This window comes from Atractosteus spatula, chromosome 7 (genome assembly GCF_055471065.1).
Source record: "Atractosteus spatula isolate fAtrSpa1 chromosome 7, fAtrSpa1.hap1, whole genome shotgun sequence".
Lineage (NCBI taxonomy): Eukaryota > Metazoa > Chordata > Actinopteri > Semionotiformes > Lepisosteidae > Atractosteus > Atractosteus spatula.
The window spans coordinates 1,520,449-1,544,840 of NC_142712.1; the positions used below are offsets into that span (position 1 = coordinate 1,520,449).

The 24,392-nt window shown below is 45.3% G+C and overlaps 1 protein-coding gene across 1 annotated transcript in view; it reads left to right on the forward strand.

Moving 5' to 3' along the window:
* The first annotated feature begins 4,414 nt into the window (after positions 1-4,414).
* Positions 4,415-24,392, forward strand: part of sacs (sacsin molecular chaperone) — a 33,395-nt gene continuing 13,417 nt past the window's right edge. The window contains exons 1-9 of the mRNA XM_088920077.1: positions 4,415-4,785; positions 6,931-7,081; positions 14,353-14,443; positions 15,430-15,515; positions 15,624-15,735; positions 16,101-16,247; positions 16,553-18,035; positions 18,472-18,563; positions 21,118-21,144. Of these exons, the coding sequence (XP_088776203.1) occupies positions 4,763-4,785; positions 6,931-7,081; positions 14,353-14,443; positions 15,430-15,515; positions 15,624-15,735; positions 16,101-16,247; positions 16,553-18,035; positions 18,472-18,563; positions 21,118-21,144 (2,212 nt within the window). The 5' untranslated portion in view covers positions 4,415-4,762. The remainder of the gene's footprint in view (positions 4,786-6,930; positions 7,082-14,352; positions 14,444-15,429; positions 15,516-15,623; positions 15,736-16,100; positions 16,248-16,552; positions 18,036-18,471; positions 18,564-21,117; positions 21,145-24,392) is intronic.

Consider the following 24,392-nt stretch of genomic DNA (forward strand, 5'->3'; position numbering starts at 1 on the left):
CTCACTGAAAAGCGGGCAGGGAAATTGTCTTTTTTTGGGGAAACGAGTCACTATTATATGCTGAACTTTATAATTACATGAGAAAAAAATACAACGGCCACTGTGAGCTGTAATCCACGGCCTTTCATCCACTGTATGAATGAAAATATAATGAAATTGAAAAGAGCTGTGGGAGACCCGGGTTGGTCAGTAATGGAACAGGAGACCTGCATGGAGAACCAGGCTGCTGCTGCATGTCGCACTGCTGGACCAGCAGGTGGCGCTCTTCCGTGCCACACTGTCCAAACAGCGCCCCAGCATCGTGACCGGGGACGAGAGGGGGTTAACACAGCAGAGTCTCGGCTAAATCTCCCTCTGGGCTTGTACAACCTGCCTCCACATGCTCCTCCTTACAGCAATCGGGGATGTAATCTCTCACTCCTCTACCTGACCTGCTGTGTGCATCTGGTAGGAGCTGCTCCCCTCCTGTATGTGAGGTGCTCTGGGATCACCAATGATGAGGAATTATACATACAATGCGAGGAATTATTGACATCGTTAGATATACAACAAAGAGTACGATAGTGACACAAAGTGTGTTTGATCCAGTTAACGGGGAAAACTTACTGTATGCTAGGCTCTCAACTGGTTAGCTTAGTACTCTGAATGAAGAAACGAAAACATTATCTTCATCTTTGTCCACATCAATTTAACGTATGTATCGGAAGAAGAAATGGATACGTCAGATTAAAAGCTTTTATCTCGAATGGAACTGCGATATTAGTGTTTTTGTCAGGCAGCCCATCGGAGCGAGCCACGCCCCCGCGTGTCTTGGCTATACGAGCTATTTCTTGGAGGTCAAGGACTTGGCTGAAAGTCTTAAACCAGCTCCGCGCTTCCAAAACCCTGCCCGAGCCAGCCCCCTCCACGCCCGAGCTGGAGTCTTCAATCAGCGGAAGACACTACGGCTGCTCTGGTGCAACAAGAGCGTGGAAATCGATGTGTGAGCTAACGGACCCGCGGGGGTGAAACCCCGAGGCGTGTCTGTGGAGCTGGTCCTGCGGGGGGGGCGTTCCCCCCACGCGACGCCAGTTATGTGCGTGTCAGCTCATCCAGGTCCAGGCAGTGGCGTGGTGAATAATAAGGCTCACATCAGAGGCGAGATGAGGGAGACTCTCAGAGGAAATCTTTCCTCCTGTGCGTGTGGCAGGGCTAGCTGAGCTCTCCCTCCTGGATGCCGTACATTTCATTTTTGGCGCAAAGCATATTTAATACCCACATTTTCTTTGTTTCCATAATTATTTCAAACATTGTACATACAGCGGAAAATGTCACGTATGATAACAGTAAGAAAAGGTCCAGGTATGTCATCTTGACCACCCAATGAAAATGAAAATGCCATTAGGGCGGAAGAAAGGAACTGGTAGAAGCTAAAAAAAAACAGGACAAATTCAAAAACGCAGAGCTGACTTCAGTGTCATTGAGGCTTGATTGGATTCTCACTGCCGCCTGATCTAGCGCTATCGGGGCTGTGCTCCCGCCCCTTTGTAGAGTCCGGGTGTGTTGCACGGCCATGTTGAAAGTCTCCACAGCAAGAAAGTTGACGCCCTTTCGTGATTTAAAGACAAGTGCAAGGAAATAAATGAGTAGCGCTGGGCCCCCGCAGCACAGCTGTTGGGCTCTTGTCAGACGCACTGGGAGTGTGGGTCTGACCTCATTTCTCTTTACTTGGGGGTGTTTTGCGAGATTGTTTTAGAACATTTATTTTGTGCTCTGGGCACAAATCATGGGAACACTGTAGTTCTGGATGTCTTTTCTCAGCGATCTCATTATACTGCGCTACCGCAGCACACACGCGAGCATGCGATACAGGAGCTAAGAACTGAAGTTGTTCTGGACGGTCCAGTCTTGATCTGTCCGGTTTCTGCGCCTGCGACCCGTTGCCCGATGGCACAGGCCACAGTCGTTCGGCTCGCACCGCCGAGTCCTCGTCCGTGTCCGGTGATGACACGTGTTTCAATGTTCGTGGAAAAAAGTCTAATCAACCACCACTTGCAAACATTGTTAGTGGCCAGTTTGTGCTTCAAATAGTTTCGAATGATCTCAGCGACTGCTCATTTCCGTGTATTTGAAATTCTCCTGCTCATAACATTCCCATATCTATCTGTCTTACACTGGTATTTTCCCTTTATCTTCATGCAATCTAGTTATTAATTGTGTTGTTCGTGATTCTGTTACTGTACGTTTACAAGTGTATTTTCAGTGGCCGCTCTAAGCCATTGTATGCTTTTCTTGAGTTTCCTTCAGTTATAAAACGATCTACTCCCAACACCTGCTTCTTCTGATAGAACACGACAGCTACGTTTCATTCTGGCTCTAGTTACAAGGCTTGTGAAATATTAAAACAACATTTACTTTTGCGGGTTCAAAGTGATGCCGTCCATTAATGGAGGCCAAAATAACTTTCTTTTGCCTTGAACAGAGAAGTCGAGGAGACCTGATTCACCTAAAATACAGCGACGACGACAATCCGGTGAAAATCTTCAGAACCAGAACCAGGCGCCAGTGAAAACCTCATGCAAGTGCATTTCAAACAGAACAGGAGTCACATCTTTACACAAAGGCAGGTGGGAGTCTGGAACAGGCTGCCCGGAACGTGCCGTCGAGGCCCATAACCCTCGCGGCTTTCTGTCCACAAGCGGCTGGATGAGATCCGAGGATCCATTCGCTCCTGAGAAACAAAAAGAGCAATAAAAACGGATAGAGTGTCCTGTTCTCGTTTTTCAAACCTTCTGTCTCCCTCTGCAGTTAAAATATAAAGGAGATCGCCGGCGGCGCGAGAGCCCGGAGCCGAGGGCCTGTTGCGACGCTGAACTTGTCAGGAGATGTCGGGGCCGCGGCGGTACACAGAGGTGTCTCGGCATGCAAATCGCCGTTATAAAGAGTGAGATGTCAGCATTCCGGACGAGGAAGCCAGTCTCCGGGAGCTGTCTGAGACAGAAGCGTGCATTGCAGACCAAGCTCCGCTGGACGAAAGGCGGAGAGAGACGGGGGAGAACCGCACTGCGTGCGAGACGCAGCGGGACAGATGTGTGGATGATCTGATGTAAGTGCTATTTCAGGACCAGGCAACTGCGGCGGCGAGAGCACGACAAAGACGACATTGTTGCCACATAACTGCAGCGCAGAGAGTGGGGAAGACGTAGCCGAGGGGGTATGGATTGGGAGTGTGGGTGCCGGTTCAGTTGGCCCTTGGTAAATGGGAGTGTAACACCGTCCCCTCGGGTTCTTGAAACTCATCGGATTCCCGTTCAAAACATAACCAGGAACACAGCGCGAGGGCCGTGCGCTTGTCAGGCACGCCGCCGCGAGACCCGGGCAGAGGCTGGATGATGTCAATCCTTCAGGACGTCACCATTGCACCAAAACCGAGCGCGCGGTCACCCTGCGCGTCACACGGACCGTTCGGCTTGTCCAACACACAATCATTCGAGAATGAAATAAGTTCTCCTTTATAATGTCCCGTTACTTTTAGTAGTGTTTCTGGCGAGGTAAATACTGAATACAGCGTTAGTTAAGTCTGTAACATTTTTGGAACTCTTTCTCAGCAGGTTATGGTAATTTATCCCGATTTTGTTTTCAGTACCACTAGAGCAGTTGTAACTAAAGGAAGGTGAAGTACGAACGCAATACATTTACAAGCAACATCTTAAACATAACCTCCTAATTGCTTGTTAGTACGTTGAACATGGTAGCTGTTTATTGTAGGAACTGGTAAAGGTTTATTTAATGCTGGAAAGAAAAGAGATTCAACGTTTCGCCCGTGGAGCCTTCAGGTGCTTGTTATTTTATTTACTTTACTCTATTTATTTGCATCTTGTAATAGAAATCTAATTCCGGTCATTTAAACGATAATCACGTTTTACGGAGGACAGAATAGATAAACCCCACACTAGAAGTAGTATCTGATTTATTTTATAATGTTTAAACCTCCCCGGTTATGGATTTAGATGTGGGGAAGTATTGGTCAGCGAATATATTCCCAGATTCTTTGCAAATATCATTCAGATGTCATGAAAGCGCATCAGGGATTTATACATTTCTCAAATATAGTCAGTGAAAGCCCAGAGGTTTGACTTGTGTTTTGCTGTAGAAGATTGTGATGAACAGAGCTGGAGAGATGCGCGTTAATGCCGCCCTCTATGTGCGGACTGCCCGTCCCCAGGTCTGCTGACTACAAGGACCATAATTCACAGCAAGCACTGCGAAACAAGAAACCACAGCTAGCGAGCAGATGCCCGGCGATACATTATTAGAAACAGCCCTCGGCGGGGAATTGCAGGGGAGGAAGTGACTGTCTCATGCCTTTCTTATGAATTTCCTCTGCCCATGTCTTTCTTACAGAACCGCGGAACGCATCGGGTATTTGAAAAGCAGGGATACAGAAGGAGGAAAATGACAGTCGAGCGGGCAGAGGACTGGGGCGTTTAGAAGCCGGGGGTGAGAGCGGCCAGGATCACCAGACTGCAGTGGTACCTTGGTGGAGGGACTGAAGGAAAGGAAGGGGGGGGGATCCAGCCAGGCCAAATGAAACGGACTCTGATCCTGCAAGTACGGGCGCAATCCGTGCGGTAGACGCGGAGTAAATGAGACGCCCCGCGGAAAGGTGATAGCGAACCTGACGGTCTGATTGCTGGGCGTCTTGCGGGAGGAGTCTGGCTGCGCTCTGTGCCGCAGGAGGAAGCCGAATGAAGGCGCACAGGCAGAAAACACCACGACAACGATGACAACCACGCAGGAGCCCAGGTAACCCGCTACTCTGGCGCGCTGTGTTGTACGGATTAAAGCAGTCCACACTGCCATGGTGCCACTTTATGGATATATATATATGTAGATTTATCACAAATTATTAAATATAACGTTGAATTATACTGGAACAGACCTACCCCCCAAATGCACTCAGAGCGGTCTCTGCGACTGCCAAGGCTGGTACTATATATGATCGGTTCTTGCGGTAGTTTAGCACTTTGATGTCTGAGATACTTTAACGAACGACTAGGTGAGGGGTGGTGAACAGCCGCAGTACTTGAGCTAGGCTCTCTCTAACCAAACATCTTTGAGTATTTATTTGGTCGACTGCGAAAAAAGCGGATTTAATCGGGACTGTCAAGGCCTCTTTGTAACCGCCCTTCCCCGGCTCTGGAAGTAGATGTGGTGCTTAAATGACGGTCAGGTGTCTTCTAGACCCCCAGCTGAGCCGGACGCGGCAGCCCCACCCGTCCACGGTCAGGAAAGAGAAACCGCACAGCACTGCGGCTGCCGGTCCGGGGGCAGGGTTTGTCGGAGCAGACACTTCAGATATGAAAAAACAACACACCGTTAATTACCGTTACCGTTAATTGGTTAACTGTTAGAATAAACCGTTATGGCCGTCAAAGGAGAAAAGCATATTGAGCAAATGCAAAACAGCACAATGTTTTGACTTGATTTACTACAGTCCAGTCCTGTCACTGAGCAGCAAACACTTCAGCATCAGCTGCGCTGATTAATTAAATTAATTAATTGTTTAATTCCCGGCAAGGGAATTTCAGATTGCTGATTTGCGTTTCTAGCGGAGTTTGTCAATTTATTGTGGATAAAAGGTGCGTTTTAAGGAAATGCCTTCCCCCAGATTAGCGCAGGACAGATCAGCCGTGGTGTATGGTATCATACCACCAGCGTATGATGCAGTACTGTATGTATAATAAAGTCAATTAGAGGCTCCGTGAGACCGGACGACCCGGATGAATCAATATGAAGAAAGAGAAAGTCATTAGTCATTATTTCTCGCTTAAAATATAGTGTTACAGCACAAAGGGCTTCCTTCTAAAAACATCAGAAGTGTGCAGACAGTACATACAGAAGAAAGAAAAACTTCAGATTAGCAGAGGTGAATGAAAACATGAACTGAGAGCAGCCTGGCCTAAACAGCAGGCCCTAATCAACCCACCATAACAGGGAGTGAGGCTGCTGGTGTCTAGAGAACAGTTCAGTGCTCCAGTCCATGTGATTCTTGGATCGATACACTGTTGCAACTCAGGGTTGAAGTAGGGGGTGGGAGAGAAACTGGCTAAAAATAGAACAAGTCCAATTAAAGTGGGGAAAAAACTTTTCATGCTGGTAGCAGGGGCCATACAGAGCCAGCTGGTCTCACTCCGGGGCTGGTCACGGTCGACAGGGACGCCAGTGTGGTGCTCAGGGCCGCTGTGCGGGTGTGAGCACTGGGCTCTGCTGGCCGTCCGCCCACAAACTGGAGAGTCTGCCTCCCCAACATCCACAGGTTTCCCGAGTATGAGCACGGAACCTGACCGCCGGTGTTCCTGTGCTCGCTGCTGCTCACTGCCTCGAGGACAGCTAGAACATACAGTGCGTATGGAAGAGGAGATCTTGCACAGTCTGGGATGATCCGATCTGAAATGCTCAGCTGCATTTATTACTCCACAGCCGGAAAAGGAAAACCATCAATGTTTTGAATCCGATAAAAATTTCATCAGGACGCGTGATTCAAAACATTGATGGTCCATTTTTTGGGCTATATTATAAATGCAGAGAAGCATTTTTTAAAACTTTTATATCAAATACCTGCCTTATCCAAGTGGAGTCTGACAGATTTATTTTCGGGATAATGTTATTTTTCTGTCACAGCTAATGAAAGCTGTCTTCCGTCCCTTGCCACACTGTTAAAACTATTTTCCGTTACTTCTTCGGCTGCGATTCAACATAGAGCATAGCTTCTTCATTCAGTGTAGTGAATTCAGCTGGGAACGAAGGGGATAAAATCACTGGTCGGTGGCCACAGCGAGCCCTTGTTTGTTGTTACCTCCATTCCCGTGCTGGATGGTTGAACTCCACAATGGCAGGCCGGGTGAGAGTTTAACTTGACGAATAAGACTTTGCTGTTTCTTTTGCTAGGTTGCCACGGGTGACGGTTCTTCATGAATACATTGGTCACAGAGTCTTTGAGGTCCCCCTCTCCGCAGCTGTCAAAGATGTCAAGCAGCTTATCTGCACAGACACAGACTTCCCCATCTCCGAGCAGCAGCTGTTCCACAATGGGAAAGAGGTAATGAAACGAGAAACGAGTGCGGCTCGGATTGTTTTCCCACCCTTCCTCTTGACATTGTTTTGAGCCCGGTCAGAGTTTTTACCCAGGCACAAAAAGCTGCTCTGCTTTCAGCAGGAAGTGAAAACGTTGGAGCTCCCAGTGTCAAATGGTTTTGTCTGGAGAGCTCCGGGCCCGGTACCGCGATACTGGGGGTCTGTGCAGAGCAAATGGAGTTGGGAACTGTGGTCAGGTTCCTGAGGGCTAGAGGGGAGAGCACTCAGCATCTGTTCCAGTGACGGGCTTCACGAATTTCCACATGACAACGTCAAAACAAAAGTCATAAAACATCGAAGAAACATTTTTCAAAACACAAAGACTTTCTCACAGCCTGGTGCTGTTAGAACACGGCCAAAATAATACCAGTGGGTTGTAGTGCTGTTCTTGCCTCTCAGTGTCACAGCTGTATCCCTGTCCAGTGTGTCAGCTGGGATTATACCCAGCTGTGAGTTTGACAGTGAGCTGAGACATGACACACCTTGTGAAAGAGAGAAGTGAGACAAACACTATTCATACCTTTGGTGAAGCCAAGCACTGTGAATTGTCTGTCCACAGCTGTCGTTGATGTGTTATAAGCACAGGAATGAGGGTATTTAGAGCACTGTGAGATTTTTAATAACTAACATAGTGAATGCAGGTCTTTTACAGATTGGTTTTGATTACAGGGGACAGCAGCTTTTATAAAGAGATTCCCACACACTAGGATGCCTGAAACCTTTTTTGCCACAACAAAAGTTTTTTTCTGCTTCTTAATCTAAAATGCTGATAAAGGTTACAAATTAACAGGTGATAATGTGTTTACTACATTGTGTTGCTCTCCAATATTCAGTGCTGTTTTATTTATCCACCAGCACAAAGTCCTTTATAGATTCTGTGAGAGCTAGAGTTCAGTGAATGTTGCTCATTGTTTTTCCAGTTATTGCCCAGACAGGATTAAGATGGCACAGCTGGGAGCTTTTCAGCTCCTCTGCCTGTTCCTTCTGAATGATGTGAAAATGTGTCGGATTGATTGCTGTATCGGGGCAGGGTGATTTGCTCTCAGTTCAGTCTTATATGCTCACTCTTCCTCCTTGTGTTGGCTAATGATAAAATTAGTTTTTTAGTTTTGCCCCAGTCTAAAACTGACTTCTTCAGCTAACTTTATAAATGAAAGTTGGATGAAACAAAACAAGTCTTTTTTTGGTTATGCGCCTACTTTAGGGAAAAGCAATCGAAAACAGATTTTCCCACAGCGCCATTACAGTTACAATCCAGTCTTTCAGCGGATCTGCCGGCTGTGTTGCAGCTGGTAGCTGTTTCTGTGGATGTGGACAGAAAGGGGGAAGCAGATACAAAGGCCTGAATCATCGCTGAAAAGTCCCGCTCAGTTATTTAGTCATCCCAGCAGGACGCTAACCAGGGTTTGCGGGGATATCTGTAGTTCTGGAGTCTCTGTTTCTGACATGAATTATGCTGCATTCTGTGGCAGAATCAGTCAAGTCTCCAATCTTGACGTTGAGGTGATATCCCCAGGCTCTTCTTGGAGAATTACAGTAACAGATTTGGCAAGGAGTTTTAAACAATACAAGTACAAGTCTGTTAATGTGCCCTTGTGGCTTGTATACACAGTGCCTATGTTGCCTTTGGAGTTTTGTATGTACAGCAGTGAAGGGGATTTGTAATGGGTGTGTCTGCCAGCGGTGTAGATGCAGTGCCTGGAGATATGTAGCTCTTCAAGACCTGTTTATTCAAAATCTCACTTTGAGCCTATTCTAGAGCTGTTGGAAAGTGCAAGTTTTAATGATCTATTGGTCATTAGTAGGAGGAATTATCCTTCCCAATAAGCATGTGAAGGTTTGCCAGTCTTCGGGGGGTGGCTGCCGCTGTGCTTTGGGCCTGAATGAGCCTTGTTTCAAGGGGATAACATGGGAACCCAGTAAAGGGAGCAGAACTGCTTTCAAAATGCTGTCCAACACTGTCAGTGCATCAGAAGAATCTCCTGACCTGTGGGATCAACAGACTGTCATTTAGCTATACTTTCTTCTGAAATCTGCTTTCCAGGCTGTGTGTCTGTTATTTCATTTACTCCAGACGTTTCAGGATGAAATCAGGAAGACTCTCCTTCCTCTTTGCATCGTGCAGGATACAATTGTAATACACTGCTGTCCCTGAGCACTGCAGCCCTGGTGAAAACATTTAACTGGCTCCAGGAAGCAGCTGGTGGGGTAGAGTACTGTAGGAGCGGAATGGGAGAAGAGCTGTGAGTGGGATTTAGGGTTACAACATCCACTAACACAAATTACTCGACATTAAAGCAATTTATTCAGATTTCCAAATGATAAGTCCTATTCTTTAATGTTTTCCTGACATATGGCCTCCATAGTAAAATGGAATGGCGAGCTGAAACCTACGCCTTTGGTTAAAAGATCTTCAGTTTTTTATTTTCATAGATAAGGTATAAATCTCAGCTGAAGCAAGAAATCGAAGTTGAAAATAAAATGGGCACCGGTTCCTGCCTGCTCACTTGTGTCCTCGTCATGTCTCGGTTGCTCTGTGTCACGGCAGTGTCGCTGAGGACTGTCTTGAATGGCAAAGTGTCGGGTTTCTACTGCAGACAGCCGTGTGCCAGGCGCATTGCAAGCCCTTCTCTTTTGGCCCGGGTCAAAAACAAAAACTCTTTTAAGGAGATGAATGGAGAAGGTCAATGTGGCATTTTAAGTTATAAAACTGAAAACTGAAATACAACAGCCATAATAAATGGGGCTCGGATGCAGTTTCTCTGTGTGTTTCAGCAGTGATCATCGTCAGCTGCATTTGTCTTTCCTACTGCAATACATGTCATTCATGAGAATATTTTAAACGATCTTCATCCTCTTGAATAAAACTCAAGATATGGATACTTGACAACCGCTTATCGTCTGTCTGTGCCTTTTAATCAACCATGCCTGGCAGTCCCGAAAGGCTAGGTAGCCAACAGTTCCTTTGTATCGGACTCTGCCTCACGATAAAATAACATTCGCCTGAAGTCGAAGACCAGTGTTTCAAGAGTGTGAACATTCGGCGACACGTTTCTGCTCCACAGTTTGCCTCATTGTAATGTTTGGAGCAGTGAGCATGTGTGCACTGGCATTGCTGTGACATGATATCACTTTTCAGTTTACTCAGCGGCTGGTGGAGGGTGTCTGTGAAATATTTAGCCGTGTGGTTCACCCTGCTGGACAGCGCGGTCTGGCTTGCAGAGGTTTTGAAGGGCACAGGCAGGTTAGCGGAATAGTTTTACAGGGAGTTAATGACCAAGTACAACAAATATGAGCCTGAACTTAAGAAGTAACGACAGGAGTTAGAGAGCAACTGAAATGAGTAATCACTAAATTTTAAACGTGTTCTGTAATAAAGATTCTAGTATTGATGTTACTCCTATGGAGTCAGTTTTAATATTTTCATTGGATGCAGCAGATACAGTATGTCACTTTTTCTACTTGCAGTAGCTCTGAAATGTTGTTCTATGTATGTTCATTTATAGTAGAAATAGGTAGAAGAGAAGTGCTGCGTCTTCAGTAAGTTGGCTTTACTATTGGGGTTGGGAAGACGAGAGAGGGGACAGATAAGATGCTTGAGTTGCAGGTGAAGCATTTCCTTTCCTGTCTGCGCACCGCTCTGCAGAACTCGCAGCAGGGGCTGGGCAGCCCGCGATGGTGCCCTGCAGCTGGTAGGACGCTACAAAATGTCAAAACCACTTCGCTTGCCATTGATGGAGGAATAAACTCGGGGGAAGATCTTACAGTATTGAAGCACGAATGAAGACTCAGGGAGAAATGGCTATAAAAGGCAAAGGGGGCTGAAGCAAGCGCTTACGGTTTCTGGGCAGGAAGCCTCCCTGAAGTTTCAGTCTGGTTGAAGGGCTCTAAAGTGTCCCGTGTGAAAGAGCAGGTGAAACTAGGTCTCACCCCCAGCACCAGCTTGCTGGGTGGCTCCCAGCCCCGTGGGCAAGTGCCACAACGCTCTCCTGTCTGGAGCCTCGGCTCCTTTATTGCCGCTGTGCAGAATCGGGGAATGCGTCTCTCCTGCTGGCAGGTTTGGACAGGACGGACGCGCTGCAGCGATGTAGCTGTCAATCTGTCAACACAGGGTGAGAACGTGGCAGAGCTGAGCTCCAGCAAATGCAAGCAATCAGTTTAATACCACTCATACTGGCTAAGCAGCCCCCTTGTGTTTGTGAGAACAGTAGCGCTTGATCGCAGTGTCACAGCACTGAACTCTAGTTGAGCTGGGGTCAGAAAGGATCCGAGACAGAACTCACCTGTTGTTTTTCTTTCAAGAGGGAAATGAACTTTGCGTCCTTCAGAGGTCACTAGTTAACATGCGCTTCAAAGACAAGTGCGCTCCTTTCGTTACAGTGAGAAACAGTCTGAAGCTGCCTTTAGAAAAGATCTCTCAGAATGACGAGGGTTTTACTCCTCAGTGATTTTGTGTGATGGAATGTTGTGTTTTGAGCTGAGATTTCAGTCAAATCCTTGACCCCAAAAAATAGCTCATATAGCCAAGGCATCAACTCCCTGCTTCCTCAACATATCCAGACACTTATTAGTCAGCTGAAACAAAGAATGGTGTTATTTTCAGTGATCTTTAATTAAAAAGAAGCAATTTCTAAAAGGAAAACGAATAACAGTGACATACAAACACATATGTAGATATCTGTTGTGTTAATGGTTCACTTGGTGAAAGATTGCGAAGGAATCGATCAGGAGTTCGAAGCTGCACCAGAACAGTACAGGGAGTGATGGAGGTCACTCTGGCATTCTGGCATTCGTGAGGACATTTCTCTTTCAGCCCAGCTGTGATGGGTGTCATTATGTTTTGTGTGCTTTCTCCTCTATGAATACTCCCTAGTCCCTTTAAATAGCTCACTGGGTCTTTAAATTGTCCGCAGCGAAAGAGTGGAATGTTTGCCCATTGGTAAGCACCCTGCACACACAAAGTCCTGCTCTGTCTGATTCCCCAGCAGTAAGCTTCTTAAGTGATGCCGGCGCAGTGGGTGAGTGTTTGTTTGACCTGGTCTTTCACAGGACAGCTTTAAAACCCTTGAGTCACGCTGGAAGTTCGAGCCGGTCACACCTGACACTCACTTGCTCGGCAGCCTTCTCTGCACCCTGCCAGCCCTCACGTTCACATGTGCTGTCCTGTCAGCTGAGCTGCGATCTGGACAAGCCTGGCTTCTCCTCGTGAGCACCTGCCCAGCAGAAGCAGGTTCTTGGTTTCCCAAAGGCTTTCACTTGGGTCCTTCTCTGCGCGGCCTTCTGGTACACCTGTGCTGTCAGCTTCATCACGCCTCTCAGCCGCCAACATAGACATGCAGTGGATGTTTTAGCTCTGTCAGCCCCTGGTAATGATTTTCTGAGGTGTAACAAGTGTTCTCCTGGGTCACAGGATATAGTGCTAGGTGCCCTTAATTCAGTCGATTGAATCTCATTATTGACGATTGGGATTTCCACTTCCAAAAACTGCTGTAGTCTTCTGTTATGATTCTTTCTTCGGGTGTAATGCAGTTCTACAAAAAAAATCACTATTTTTGCCATAGAGGATATTTCTGAATATACTGAAGCTCCAGTTCCTTCCCAGAAGATTCTCTGGTAAAAGAGCAGCCTTTTAAAACGGATACGGTAAAGAGGCACGACAAGAGTCAAGAATCCATCAGTCTTTAACTGTCAGGAGAAGAAAAGCCTCTTGTTTGCAGGGCTCTATTTGAGCTCCTTGGTAATGAGCTGGACTTGCTGAACAAGAGCAGGAATGTGTGGAAGTCAGTTTTTCTGGGGAAACTCTGGGGAGCAACACGAAACATTTTCTGTGCCGGTACAGAATGGTGTAACTGTCAAACATTGTACACACACATTGTCACAGAGTGACATAGTACAAAGCACATCTCTAGCTTCTGTAACGCATTTTTTGCAAACAATGATTGCAGTGATTTAGGTGGAACTCACCTGTTTTGCCTGTATAGCGATTTGCAACTTGGATTCTGATTTGTGTATTAATACGTGGGATTTGTGTACCAGTTCCTGAAAGGTATTTATTGAAGACATTTGTATGTTATAAATGTCACAAATTCTACAGTATTTTGAAAATTCTCTGTGATGGTTATTAATATTTTTAATTGCTCCCTTTTGCTTGTTTATCCATTTTAAACAAATTTGTTTGAATCTTAATCCATACAATAATTAACATGACTAATTGACTGTATAGCCATTTGTTCTTGTTTCTTATTTTAAGAATTCTATTAAGTTAGACTAGACTTGCTCTTCCTAAGTCCATGCCTTAAAATGCCCTTGTCTTGTAAATATTGTAATTTAGCTCTAGCTGTCAATTCCCTTGTTTTACTAGTGACAAGTAAGACTGGTTACCTTGGATCAGTTTTGTCCTTCTTTATATAAACTGGTGTTACATTTGAAGTTCCCCTGCCTGTGGAGATCCTGATCCCGCCCTAAGTGAGATCTGAAATATCATCGCTAGGAGTCTAGGAATAATATCCCTCGTTTCCTTAGGTATGAAAGGAATCTATTAGTTTTAAGCTGTCTTAGTGCCCTGCAGAATCTCAGTGTCAGGTATGCTGAAGTTATCCAATATAATTGATCTTCTTTGACTTGGGGCACGTTATCATTTTCTTGCAAAAACTTGTATGAAATATTCATTTAGTACATTTGCTGATTTTTTTCATCTTGTACTCGTATTTCCCCATACTGTCATAGACTGCTTGTCCTTTTACAGCTCTGTACTGAAAGAACTGCTTCCCTTTATTTCTGATTCCTTCGCAGTTTCCTTTTCTGTATGTCTCTTAGTGATAATAGTATTCATTTCCAGCGGCTCCTGCAGCTCTCTACACTTCTTCCGTCTGTCTTTACATATCTGGCCCTTCTACTTCTCAGTAGAGGGCTGTGTTCCATCAGATTTATTTTGCAATTTTTCTATTAAACCACTTAATTAATATTTTCCTAGACTTGGACTTCATTGTTTTAGACTTTGTTCTGAGCATTTAATATATATTTATTATATATCTGAATTATGACCATCTTTGCTTTACTAACTCCTGATCCTTCTTTTTCCAGTTTTCTGCCTCAAAGCTCTGCCTTGTCTGTACATTAGTTGCTTTTCTAAAAGTATAAACCTAAATATGGACACAAATGTTAGAGATATAAAGTATTAATTTACCGCAGTTATGGTCACAGTTTCACAGTTTGTCTTGCCTGGTATCCTTGTAGTTGCACAGTGACATCAGGATTGGGAACCTGTTACTCCCTGGAAGCTATGAAGTATTCATGACACTTCGAGGAAGAGGCCTTAAAGGAGGAGGTGAGAAATTTCTCTGAGTTGTATTATAAATTACACCGGAGATAATGTGCCTTGATTTTCATTATAATCTAGCCTAAAGGCAGGATGAACGCTTAAGTAAATTCACAGTGGAATCATTTTCTTTTTAATTGACATTCAGAGCAACAGTTTGTCTTGAAAAATCAGTGTCCCCTCAAAGTGCAAAAATGACTCCTGCCCTATTACTACACCTCATCTAAAAGAGCTTAATCTAGTACTACTATTATTCATCATAGGGCACCAGCTGAATTAAGTTAGAGCTCTTGGGCTCTTAGCAGGGAGACTGTAGGTTCAAATCTCAAGGGAGGCATACTGTAGCTGTTGTCTCCTTGAGTGAGAAGCTCAAGGCACCCAAAATCAAAATGCTTGGATCACAACTAAATGTAGACAAAAAAAAAGCAATGCAGAAGGAGCTCGAACAGTACGAGTTTCAGCCCTTTTTTTTGGACTTGCACACTGCTTGTTGGGGCAAGAAGAACAGAACCCCATGATACCTGCTGGTTTACAGAGCTGTGATAGACAGTCTGTGCTTGTATGGGCATGCCTCTCACTGGCCAACTCCTGCTCTTCTTTCCAAGGTGATTTCAATAGACAACATAGACATTTGTTAGTTATAGACAGTTCATTTCACAGTTTCTTTGCCGCCTTAGGACCTTCTTGGCAAATGTGCACAGTAGATCCCAGACTGCAGTGTGGAAGTGGAGCTGTGATCACCCACAAGGGAAGAGTGTGAGTTCAGGGCACATGCTGGGTGTTAATACAGCGCTCAGGGCCCCGTCACTCGTAACCTGAAGGTTGTGAGTTCAAAGCCCGGGTGAGGTCAGATACCCAACTGTATACACGGGTACAAATGCAAGGCACTCTGGCTAAAAGTGTCAGCCAAATGATTGAATAACAATCTTATTCATATTCGTACCCCGGTCAGAGGGGAGTTTCAAACGCACGTACGTCGCTTGTCGTCTCTCCAGGGAGGTTTGGCCAAACCACACCACCGCTGGTCGAGTTCCTGAAGGACATTCTGCGGCGATATCCCGAGGGAGGGCAGATCCTTAAAGTAAGTGCGGCCCATCTCCAGACCCTCCCCGCGCGCACGTTTTCCCTCCAGAGCTGTCAACGGTGAGGCAGGTTCTCCTGAAATCTGCTTCTGCTCCTCTCCCCTCAGGAACTGATTCAGAATGCGGAAGACGCTGGAGCCTCAGAGGTCAAGTTCATGTACGATGAAATGGAGTACGGCCAGGAGTCGCTCTGGTCCGACGACATGGCCCAGTACCAGGGTGAGTGTTGCAGCAGTGCAGGAGGAGCTGCGGAGGTTCAGAAGCCAGGTGGAGTGAACATCTGAGGTGACAGTAGAGCAGAGAGAGCTCCCCTGTGTTTTAAACTGATTGCTCTCCCCTCAGCGGCAGTCGCTTTTAGAAACTTGAACAGATCATGATCATTCCCCGCCAAAACTGGAGACTGCTGTACAAGCGCTTTGCCAGTGAAAGAAGTAGTCAGGCGAGCCTGATCTCAGTGAGTCTACATTTTAAAAAAAGCAGATGAAGACTAGTCCTTCAGCATTGTCCTCCTGTCTCTGTAGTAATGATGGGGATTGGGTCGGGTTGGGGACATCCTTACACCCGCTTCTTCTCTCTCCCGAAAGGGCCAGCCCTGTACGCCTATAACAACGCGGTGTTTACTGTGGAGGACTGGAACGGTATTCAGGAGATTGCGCGGAGCAGGAAGCGAGAAGATCCCCTGAAGGTGGGCAGATTTGGCATCGGGTTCAACTCCGTCTATCACATCACAGGTGAGCACACGGTGCCTGTGACGCAGACCCGCCCACATCAAAGGCCCCGAGAAAAAGGCAGACATGTAGGTGTATCTTAAAATAGGACGGCAGATACATTCATTAAATATTTCATTTTGCTGTCTGCAAAATGTTATATTTTTTTGTTTTTCTTCATATATTTGTGAGCCACGTTGCTTGGCTTTTCTTTATCTAGAATTCCCTGCAATGCAATATGCTTAAACTCAATAATCTAAAATTGTTTCGTGAAAACGCCGACTATTTGAACCTCTCGATGAATAGGTTATTACTTGCTGTTTCTCTAGATGTCCCTAGCATTTTCAGTGGAGATCAGATTGGCATTCTGGACCCCCATCAGGCCCTGTTCGGACCCCATGAATCTGGCCAGTGCTGGAACTTGAAGTCGGACGTTAAGGAAATTGATGAGCATGCGGACCAGTTTGCACCCTACGTGGGCTTATTTGGCATCTCTGAGAAGACAATCAAGGACGGAGGTTTCCCCGGCACCTTGTTCCGGTTTCCTCTCCGCATCAAGCCCTCCCAGCTGAGCAGCAACATTTACAACAAAGAGAAGGTGCTGGAGCTGTTCGAGTCCTTCAAGGCGGACGCGGACACTGTGCTGCTGTTCCTCAAGAGCGTGCAGGTGGTCTCCCTGCACGTCCGCGAGTCGGACGGCACCGAGCGCATGCTCTTCAGGGTGACGGCTGGCGAGAACCCGGAGCTGAAGCTGGAGAGGCCTGGCTCCCTGAAGACCCTGGGCCTGGCGATAGACAGCTACAGCAACGGCCTGCCCAGCGGCAGCATCACGTGCGCCACCTACCAGCTCAACATCGAGATGGAGGACGAGACGGCCAAGGAGGTGCAGAGGACCTCGTGGCTGGTGTGCAACAGCGTCGGGGGCCGCGGGATGTGCAACGAACTGGACTGCTTGGCGGACGACCTGAGGTTCATCCCCACCATCGGCATCGCCATGCCCCTGACGGACACGGACGAGGACAAGGGAGCAGCGTCGGGGTTCTTGGGGAGGGCGTTCTGCTTCCTGCCGCTCCCCCCCGGGGAGGAGAGCACCACCGGGCTTCCCGTCCACGTCAGCGGCTTCTTCGGCCTGACCGACAACCGGAGGAGCATCAAGTGGCGAGAAGTGGATCAGTGGCGAGACCCTGCCGCTCTGTGGAACGAGCTGCTCGTGGCTCACGTGGTGCCCAGGGCCTACGCCACGCTCCTCCTGGAAGCCATCAAGAGAATCCAGACTGCGAAGGACCAGGACTTTTCCCTCTCGCCCGAGGGCGTCTACAAGGCCTGGCCGGACCTGGGGCAGATCAGGGCTCGCTGGAAACCCATCCTAGCTCCCCTGTTCAAGGCCCTGCTCCAGCAGCCAGTCATCTTCTCCGCCGGGAAGTGCTGGCTGAAGGTGGAGGAGGTGTTCTTCTCCGAGCTGGACGACGGGGCGGACGGCACGGAGGCCGTGCTGAGCTTCCTGCAGGGTGCGGGCCTGCAGGTGGCCAGGGCGCCGGCTGCTGTGGCCGCGGCGCTGGCCACATTCGCCACGGAGCCCGGGGCGGTGAGGAAGGTGACCCCCGCGCTGGTGCGGCAGGTGCTGCGCAAGTCCCGGCCCCAGGTGCCGGCGCTGGAGAGGCAGCAGCTCCTGGAGTTCGTGCTGAGCGACGCCTGTTACGGCGAGCTGATCGGGCTGGAGCTGCTGCCGCTGCAGGACGAGACCTGTGTGGCGTTCTCCTCTTCCGTCAGCGACAAGGACGCGGTGTACATTGCCACCGAGGACTACCCCAGGTACGAGCTGCCACGTGGGCGGTGTCTGGCGTCCGGCATGCACGTTTCTTTCTGTGTTAACAACCGGCTTTCCCAAAAACAAACCTGTTGGAGCCTTTCTCTCCGGCTCCTTCTGTTGTGCATACTCAACCGGCTGTAAAAGAATGGCTGTCGGCAGACTGTTTTTATGCGCCGTAATCAGTTGGCACTAATCCCGTTTCTTTCCGCGTTGGTAAACAGTGCGTTTTAGTCCTGATAATTAAGAAATGGTCTAATCTAAGGCAACACGTGAGGTTGCTGTCTGCTAGTAGGACACCTAATATGGAAGGAGTGGAAGGCAAGACTATAAGAGACTCCTTTAGAAAAAAGCCTCAAGCACGAGAGGTCAGTGTTTGTCGCCATGTCTCCGATAGACGGCACATTTAATCCCAGAACACTGCCTGTGTTTCCCCGCAAGGTCTCTGTTCCCGGGGCTGGAGGGACGATTTTTGTCAGAAAGCATAAAGCCGTCGGTCATGCGCGCGCTGATGGAAGCAGCCAAGAGCAGAGGTAAGCGTCTTTGAAAGCGATGTGAGGATGAATGACAGTAGAGCTGTGCTTGCATGAAACCTCAGTGTATTATACGAAACACCTCCGTGCGCTTCGTGACAGAATCACTCATACTGTGAGCCTGTTATCGCAACTTCTTCACCTTATATTCTTAACGAGGTTTGATGAAGATGTGCTTTTTAGTCAAGAAGCGCACATGAGACCAGGAGAGAGGCGTTAAATGTAATTCAGGTAGTAAATGTAATTCCTTAACTGCTCCACTTGTGTCCTCTCTTCTGTGTTGTGCAGTAGGACTCGGCTTGTAAGAATTTATCACTTCACCATGGGAATTGGTCTTGCTGTTATCTTAAACACTGCTTAATCAAGACCAATTCCATCAGGAAACCACCAGTGTGATTTGTCAGTGTTTCCTATCACGCGATACTGTAGGTCCTGAAGCCACAGTTTTAACCACTGATACAGGACTCTCATGAGGGAGCTGGTGATCATTTATAGGTAGAAGAGCTTTGCAAATGTGCTGAAACTGACTAGGCCGGTCAAATCTGGATAATGAAGCTGTTCCAGATCAAGAATAAATTCCAGTATTGCTAATTACAGCGACCTTGAAAAATAAGCTGTTCTGTAAAGGTGTACTGTGCACAATAATGCACAGTCCAGCCAATGTGCTGCTGAGATACCGTGCAAACAAAAGGCTCTTTCAGATCATTTTAACCTCCTGTTGCAAGCCCTGTCTGGCTCGACAGTAGGTCCCCTCTTCTCCCTCCTCTCGGCGGACCCAGGGGGATGTGAAATCGGGTGCTGAGCTGGCAGATAATTTCTTACTACTGTGAGTGTGAGCTGGTAGACGAGAGAGCTGGATTCCTCCTTGTCACTCTGCCTGGGACTGTCAGAGCCTGACAAGCCATCCTCTGTCTCCAGCCAGATAGGGGCCGGCGTGAATTGTGCTGAACTCACACGTTTTAAAAGTAAAGCTGGGAATGGCAGCACTAGAATAAAAAATGTACCTGTTATTTTAGCATAAGGCCCTCTCTTCTTGTCGCTGGAGACGTGGGCTGTATCTTGTCTCGGCTCCACTCATCCTGAGCCTGCCAGACTTCTGTAGTTTGCCTTTCTGTGTCGGGGCCTCGGAGGGCGCAGCTGGAGTGGACCGGGGCTCTGGCTCGTGCTGGAGGTCTGAGTGACTGAGCACAGACAGAGGGGGCCACTGTGTGCGGCAGAGAGAGATGGGTATGCTGAATCCTCCCATTGTTTGTTGCGCTCCATAAAACAGACTTGTTCATGAAAAGGAGTGAATGAAAATGAGCTGGACGCCAGGCAAAAGTGGGATTTTGCATTAGTCATCGCAAAAACAATGATGGAAGTTGTGAGGTTCCCACCTTTTTAAACTCGGCGCATGAGGAAATGCATTGTAAGGGTGTCTATTGATGTCTCCTCGTAATTTTTGGAGGTTCCCTAAAGCAGAAGATTATATAAGGATACGACTGCAAAATTTGTGATCAAGGAAAAGTACTTTACAGTGGACTACGTCAGTGCATTTCATTTTAGCCTCAAAAATTCAGTCTACGTGCATTTGAGGTTGATTTCTTAACTGTATTGTAGTGTCAGTAACACTTCAGGATTTTTTCTGAAGAAAAAAGTAAAACAGCAGTAAGACCGAAGTCCTATTATTTTCTCTAATAGGTTAGACAGTCTGTGAAAAGACTGTCTCTGACTGTACAGTTTATAAACTTTGAGTGTAAAGTACAGTGTCTTGCAAGATTGTCAGAACATGTTTTGGAATTGACCTTGCAGGTAGTCAGATGTTAGGCGATGAATCTTGTGGAATGTGACAGTAGGTTCTCATTCCTACTGGGGGAAGGTGATGGACCTGCTCTTCTAACATGGTCTCACTGAGACAACAGGGAAGAAGTGCAAGCCCAGCTCTGCTCTGGGTCCTGTCCGATAGGAATGAAAAATCAGACGTGTGTCACCCTGAGAGGGAACAGCCAACAAGTATAAGATTGAGCTCTTTGTTGCACCTACTTCTTACTGTGGTTTAAATGTTGTGGTCTCGATCTTGTGCTCACAGAACGTGGTCTTGCACTTACGTTGTTTTAAAGACGCAGATCATAATCGTAGAAAAATGTAGGAAGTTTTAATCAAGACTGACATGTACAGTGACTTTAAAAGCTGCCAGCAACAAAACAATAATTGTGTTTAAGCCATTAGTAGTTTTTATCAACTGCTTGTTCACTTTACTTTATCTGTAAGGTTTAGAAGTTTCGGTGATTGGAAAACCATAATTTAAAAATAAATGACAACAAAATTTTAAATCACTTTTTCCCTAGTACATTTTATTTTTGTTCCAGTTTAATGAATTTTTTTCACGATCTGTATATAATATTTCTTAAAGATAAGGATGTTATTTTCATAAAGTATACACTGCCTTTATTCTACAATGTAGTATTTGTTAGTAATAGCACTAGAAATTCTGTTTTATCAACTTTTTCAATGTAAAATGTTTTGAATCTTTTTTTCATCTATATATTGCTGTTTATTTGTCTTTAAATCCCAGTACAACAACTTCTCTGGGGATGTACAGGTAGGAATGTGCAATGTAGTGTTGTTTATGAAGACCTAACAATACTATCTCACCAAGAAGGCATCATAATCAGTATCTGTGTGTGATTGTACCTGATTGATGTTGGAGTTTAGATCAGTGGTTTTCCCTACAAAAATGTGTTTGGTGATGTGATTGTAATGTGCTACTTGTCTCCCAAAATCTTTGCTTTTTCTGTTGGATACTTCATGTTTGTATTTGATTTGGCATGTCTACTTTACAATCATACATTATGTATGAAATGGGTAACTATAAACATATTTCATGCATTTTATTGCTTATTTCCACTGCTTGAGAACACAAATATTCAGGTTCAGTGTGGACTTTTGCAAACTGAAAGTGTTCCTTGAGCCTTTGGCACTGAGCACGTTACGTTTTTCTTAATTATGGGGAAAACCTGTGTTTTTTTTGCGCTGTGTTGTGCAGTAGTGGCACGGACCTCTCTTTTCAAGCATCTCTGTGGGCAAGCTGGCACATCCGACAGTTCTCTAAGGCTAATTACAGAGGTGAGGTCATGCCATCGCAAATCAGTGGCTAACTCTGGGAGTGTATTTGTCACAAGCTTGTGTGTAAATACACCTAGTTAAATTTATTTATTTAAATTTATAGTTACCCAATGGAAATAAAGAATCCAAATTAAATTAAATTTGAATTAAAATATTTCAATTAATAAATATAAACAATGCACGGATTGTCTTGTTGTTGTTCTGGTTTCTAACTGAGTTAACTTTTTACTTTGATGTGCAATTTTACAGTTAACAAGAGGTCTTACTAAAAAGGTCAAGAAAGCAGAATGGATATCTTGTGATGTGCATATGAGAATTAGAAATGATTTTTTAATGGTGTTTTCTGCATGCATTGCATGATTTCAGTAAAATGTATGTACTATTATATGAAAGATGACTGTAAAATTATCTTTTTATATACAGTATGATGTAAAACAGTTATATTTCCCATTTTATCTGTAAAGTAATCAATCCTGTGATGGTTATTTAATTTTAATTTTTTACATATAGTAATAAGATTAGCAGTAGAATAAAATATGTATGGTCATTGTAGACACGTTGTTCAGTAATATTCAGTAATTGAGAGCATCTTGAGAATTATTTTGAACTCAAGATCAAAAAGCAGTTGTTTTCTGCATTAGGATATAGATAATTTTTTTACAGAAAATACTAAATGGCACTGTTTTTTCTTTTATAGAGTATTTACAAATAAGCATTTGCCTTGTGATCAGTCAGTTAATTCTCATTCAAGTTTGGCCTTTTTCAGTGTTTGGTTCTTGTAGAACATCCTCCATTTGGCTGTAGACAACAAGAAGAAAGATAGTAGTTAGCGTTGTTCATTCTCATGAATAATCACTAAGCAACCAGTGGCCTAAGTAAGCCAGAAACGGGGGGGACAGCGTCATCCAGTGATATTGTGCAGCAGAGGATGTACTTATTGTGACTGGGGATTCCTACTCAGCCGTGTAACTTACACTTCACCAGTCAACACCAAACCACTGGGCCTGGGTCTCCCAGATTTAAACCAGATATTTTTCAAATGGGACTGAACAACATGGGCCCTAAATCTAAAGCTTAGACTTTTAGATGTTCAAAGGAACAGCGTGTATTGAAACTACAACACCACAAAACAATAAGTTGTAGAGGCCAATACTGTCACACTAGTGTCGCCATTGGTTAATTGAATGATCTTTGTATATCTCAGCCTTTTCTTTTTTAGGATTACATCAGTTGTTGCAGACTCTTCCCAGGAGGGGACAATTTAGTTTAGCTGAGTATTTTGCAGAGCAGGTGAATGAAACAAATTTGTTGCAATAGCTGCCCTTTGAAAAAACAAGCCTAACTTAATTTAGAATTAGAATGTGTTTTTCTTCTGAAGTTTATAAAGGGCTGCCACGTCAACTTCTGGACATTCCTGTGAGCTTTTACTTTTTCTTAAATGCAGGCAAAACAATGCAAGCATAAAATGAGTCATTCTGTAATCACAAACCCTTAGGCAAACTTTCAATATGCGTGTCAGATTGTATTTTTTGAAGATTCTGGGTTAAAATTGTGTTTAGCTTTCTTGGCTCAGTTTAGATGTATTTCTTAGAGAAGAATTATCTCACAGGTGCTGAATAAAACTAAAAGCTCTGATTCTTTGTACATACGTGTACCTGGAAACACCCCTGACACTAATTGCCTTTCTAAAATGGGACTTAAATAATTTCTTAAAATAGTTTTCCTCTCTACACTTTGTGTATCCTATTTCTGGACTTCGAGTGATGACCCTATTTATATGTTTATTAACCAGAACTTTAAATAAAATGAGATAAATTAAGCAGAGTACAGAAGCATAAAATATAAAATGGTTATAATTTTACTACTGCTAGAGGCAGTATAATTAACTACTATATAATTTATATATATAATTTATAAATTTGTGGTATATAATTAACTGAATAAGATACCTTGTGTAGCTCCTGTATGTACTACAGGAATTCTGCGTGCTCTCCACACTGAAGTGCTATCAGGTCTCTTGGCTACAGTATGTGCTCTTGCAGTGGACTCCAGTCAGGATTGGGCTGAACAATGCAGGAGAATGTTATAAACAGTAGATCAACAGGGCTGTATTGTGGTAACAGACTGAGATAAGCTTTCAAAAAAGCAGATTTAACGGAGAAACGTGTTCCTGATCTGATTAAAAATGCAATTGCAGGGTCTTGATTTCTCTGTGGTTATTTCTTTCTGTCTCCCTTTCCCCCTAGCCGGCTTTTCAGAGAACACACGCATGTCTCACCAGCTTGTTCTGAAAACGGAGGACAGGCTGGGCCATTAGACTTTCTTTTCACTGTCAGAACATCAGAAAGTGGATGAAGGCCATTGGGCTCCTCATGCTCAGATGGCTCTGTTTTTCTGTAGTCACATTGACAGCCTTGTTTGCTTGGGACAGCAGTCCAGAGTATCTAATCAAGCCTAACCTGTCTTTGGTGTCTTTGGATGGTAGGAAATAACAGGAGAACATGATCCAAGTTCACAGGGTAGACTCCACACAGAGAGGGATGACAAACTCTAACTCAGGCCTAGAAGTCTGCAGTATTTCTGCCTAAATAAAATAGCTTTTGCTTAAGTGTGCAGGATGTAGCTGCAGACAAAAATTTACACTGAAGGAGAATGACCAGTATTGATGTCGCACCAGCACCCCTATAAATTAGTTGTTTGCAAAGACAGAAAAGCATTGTGATT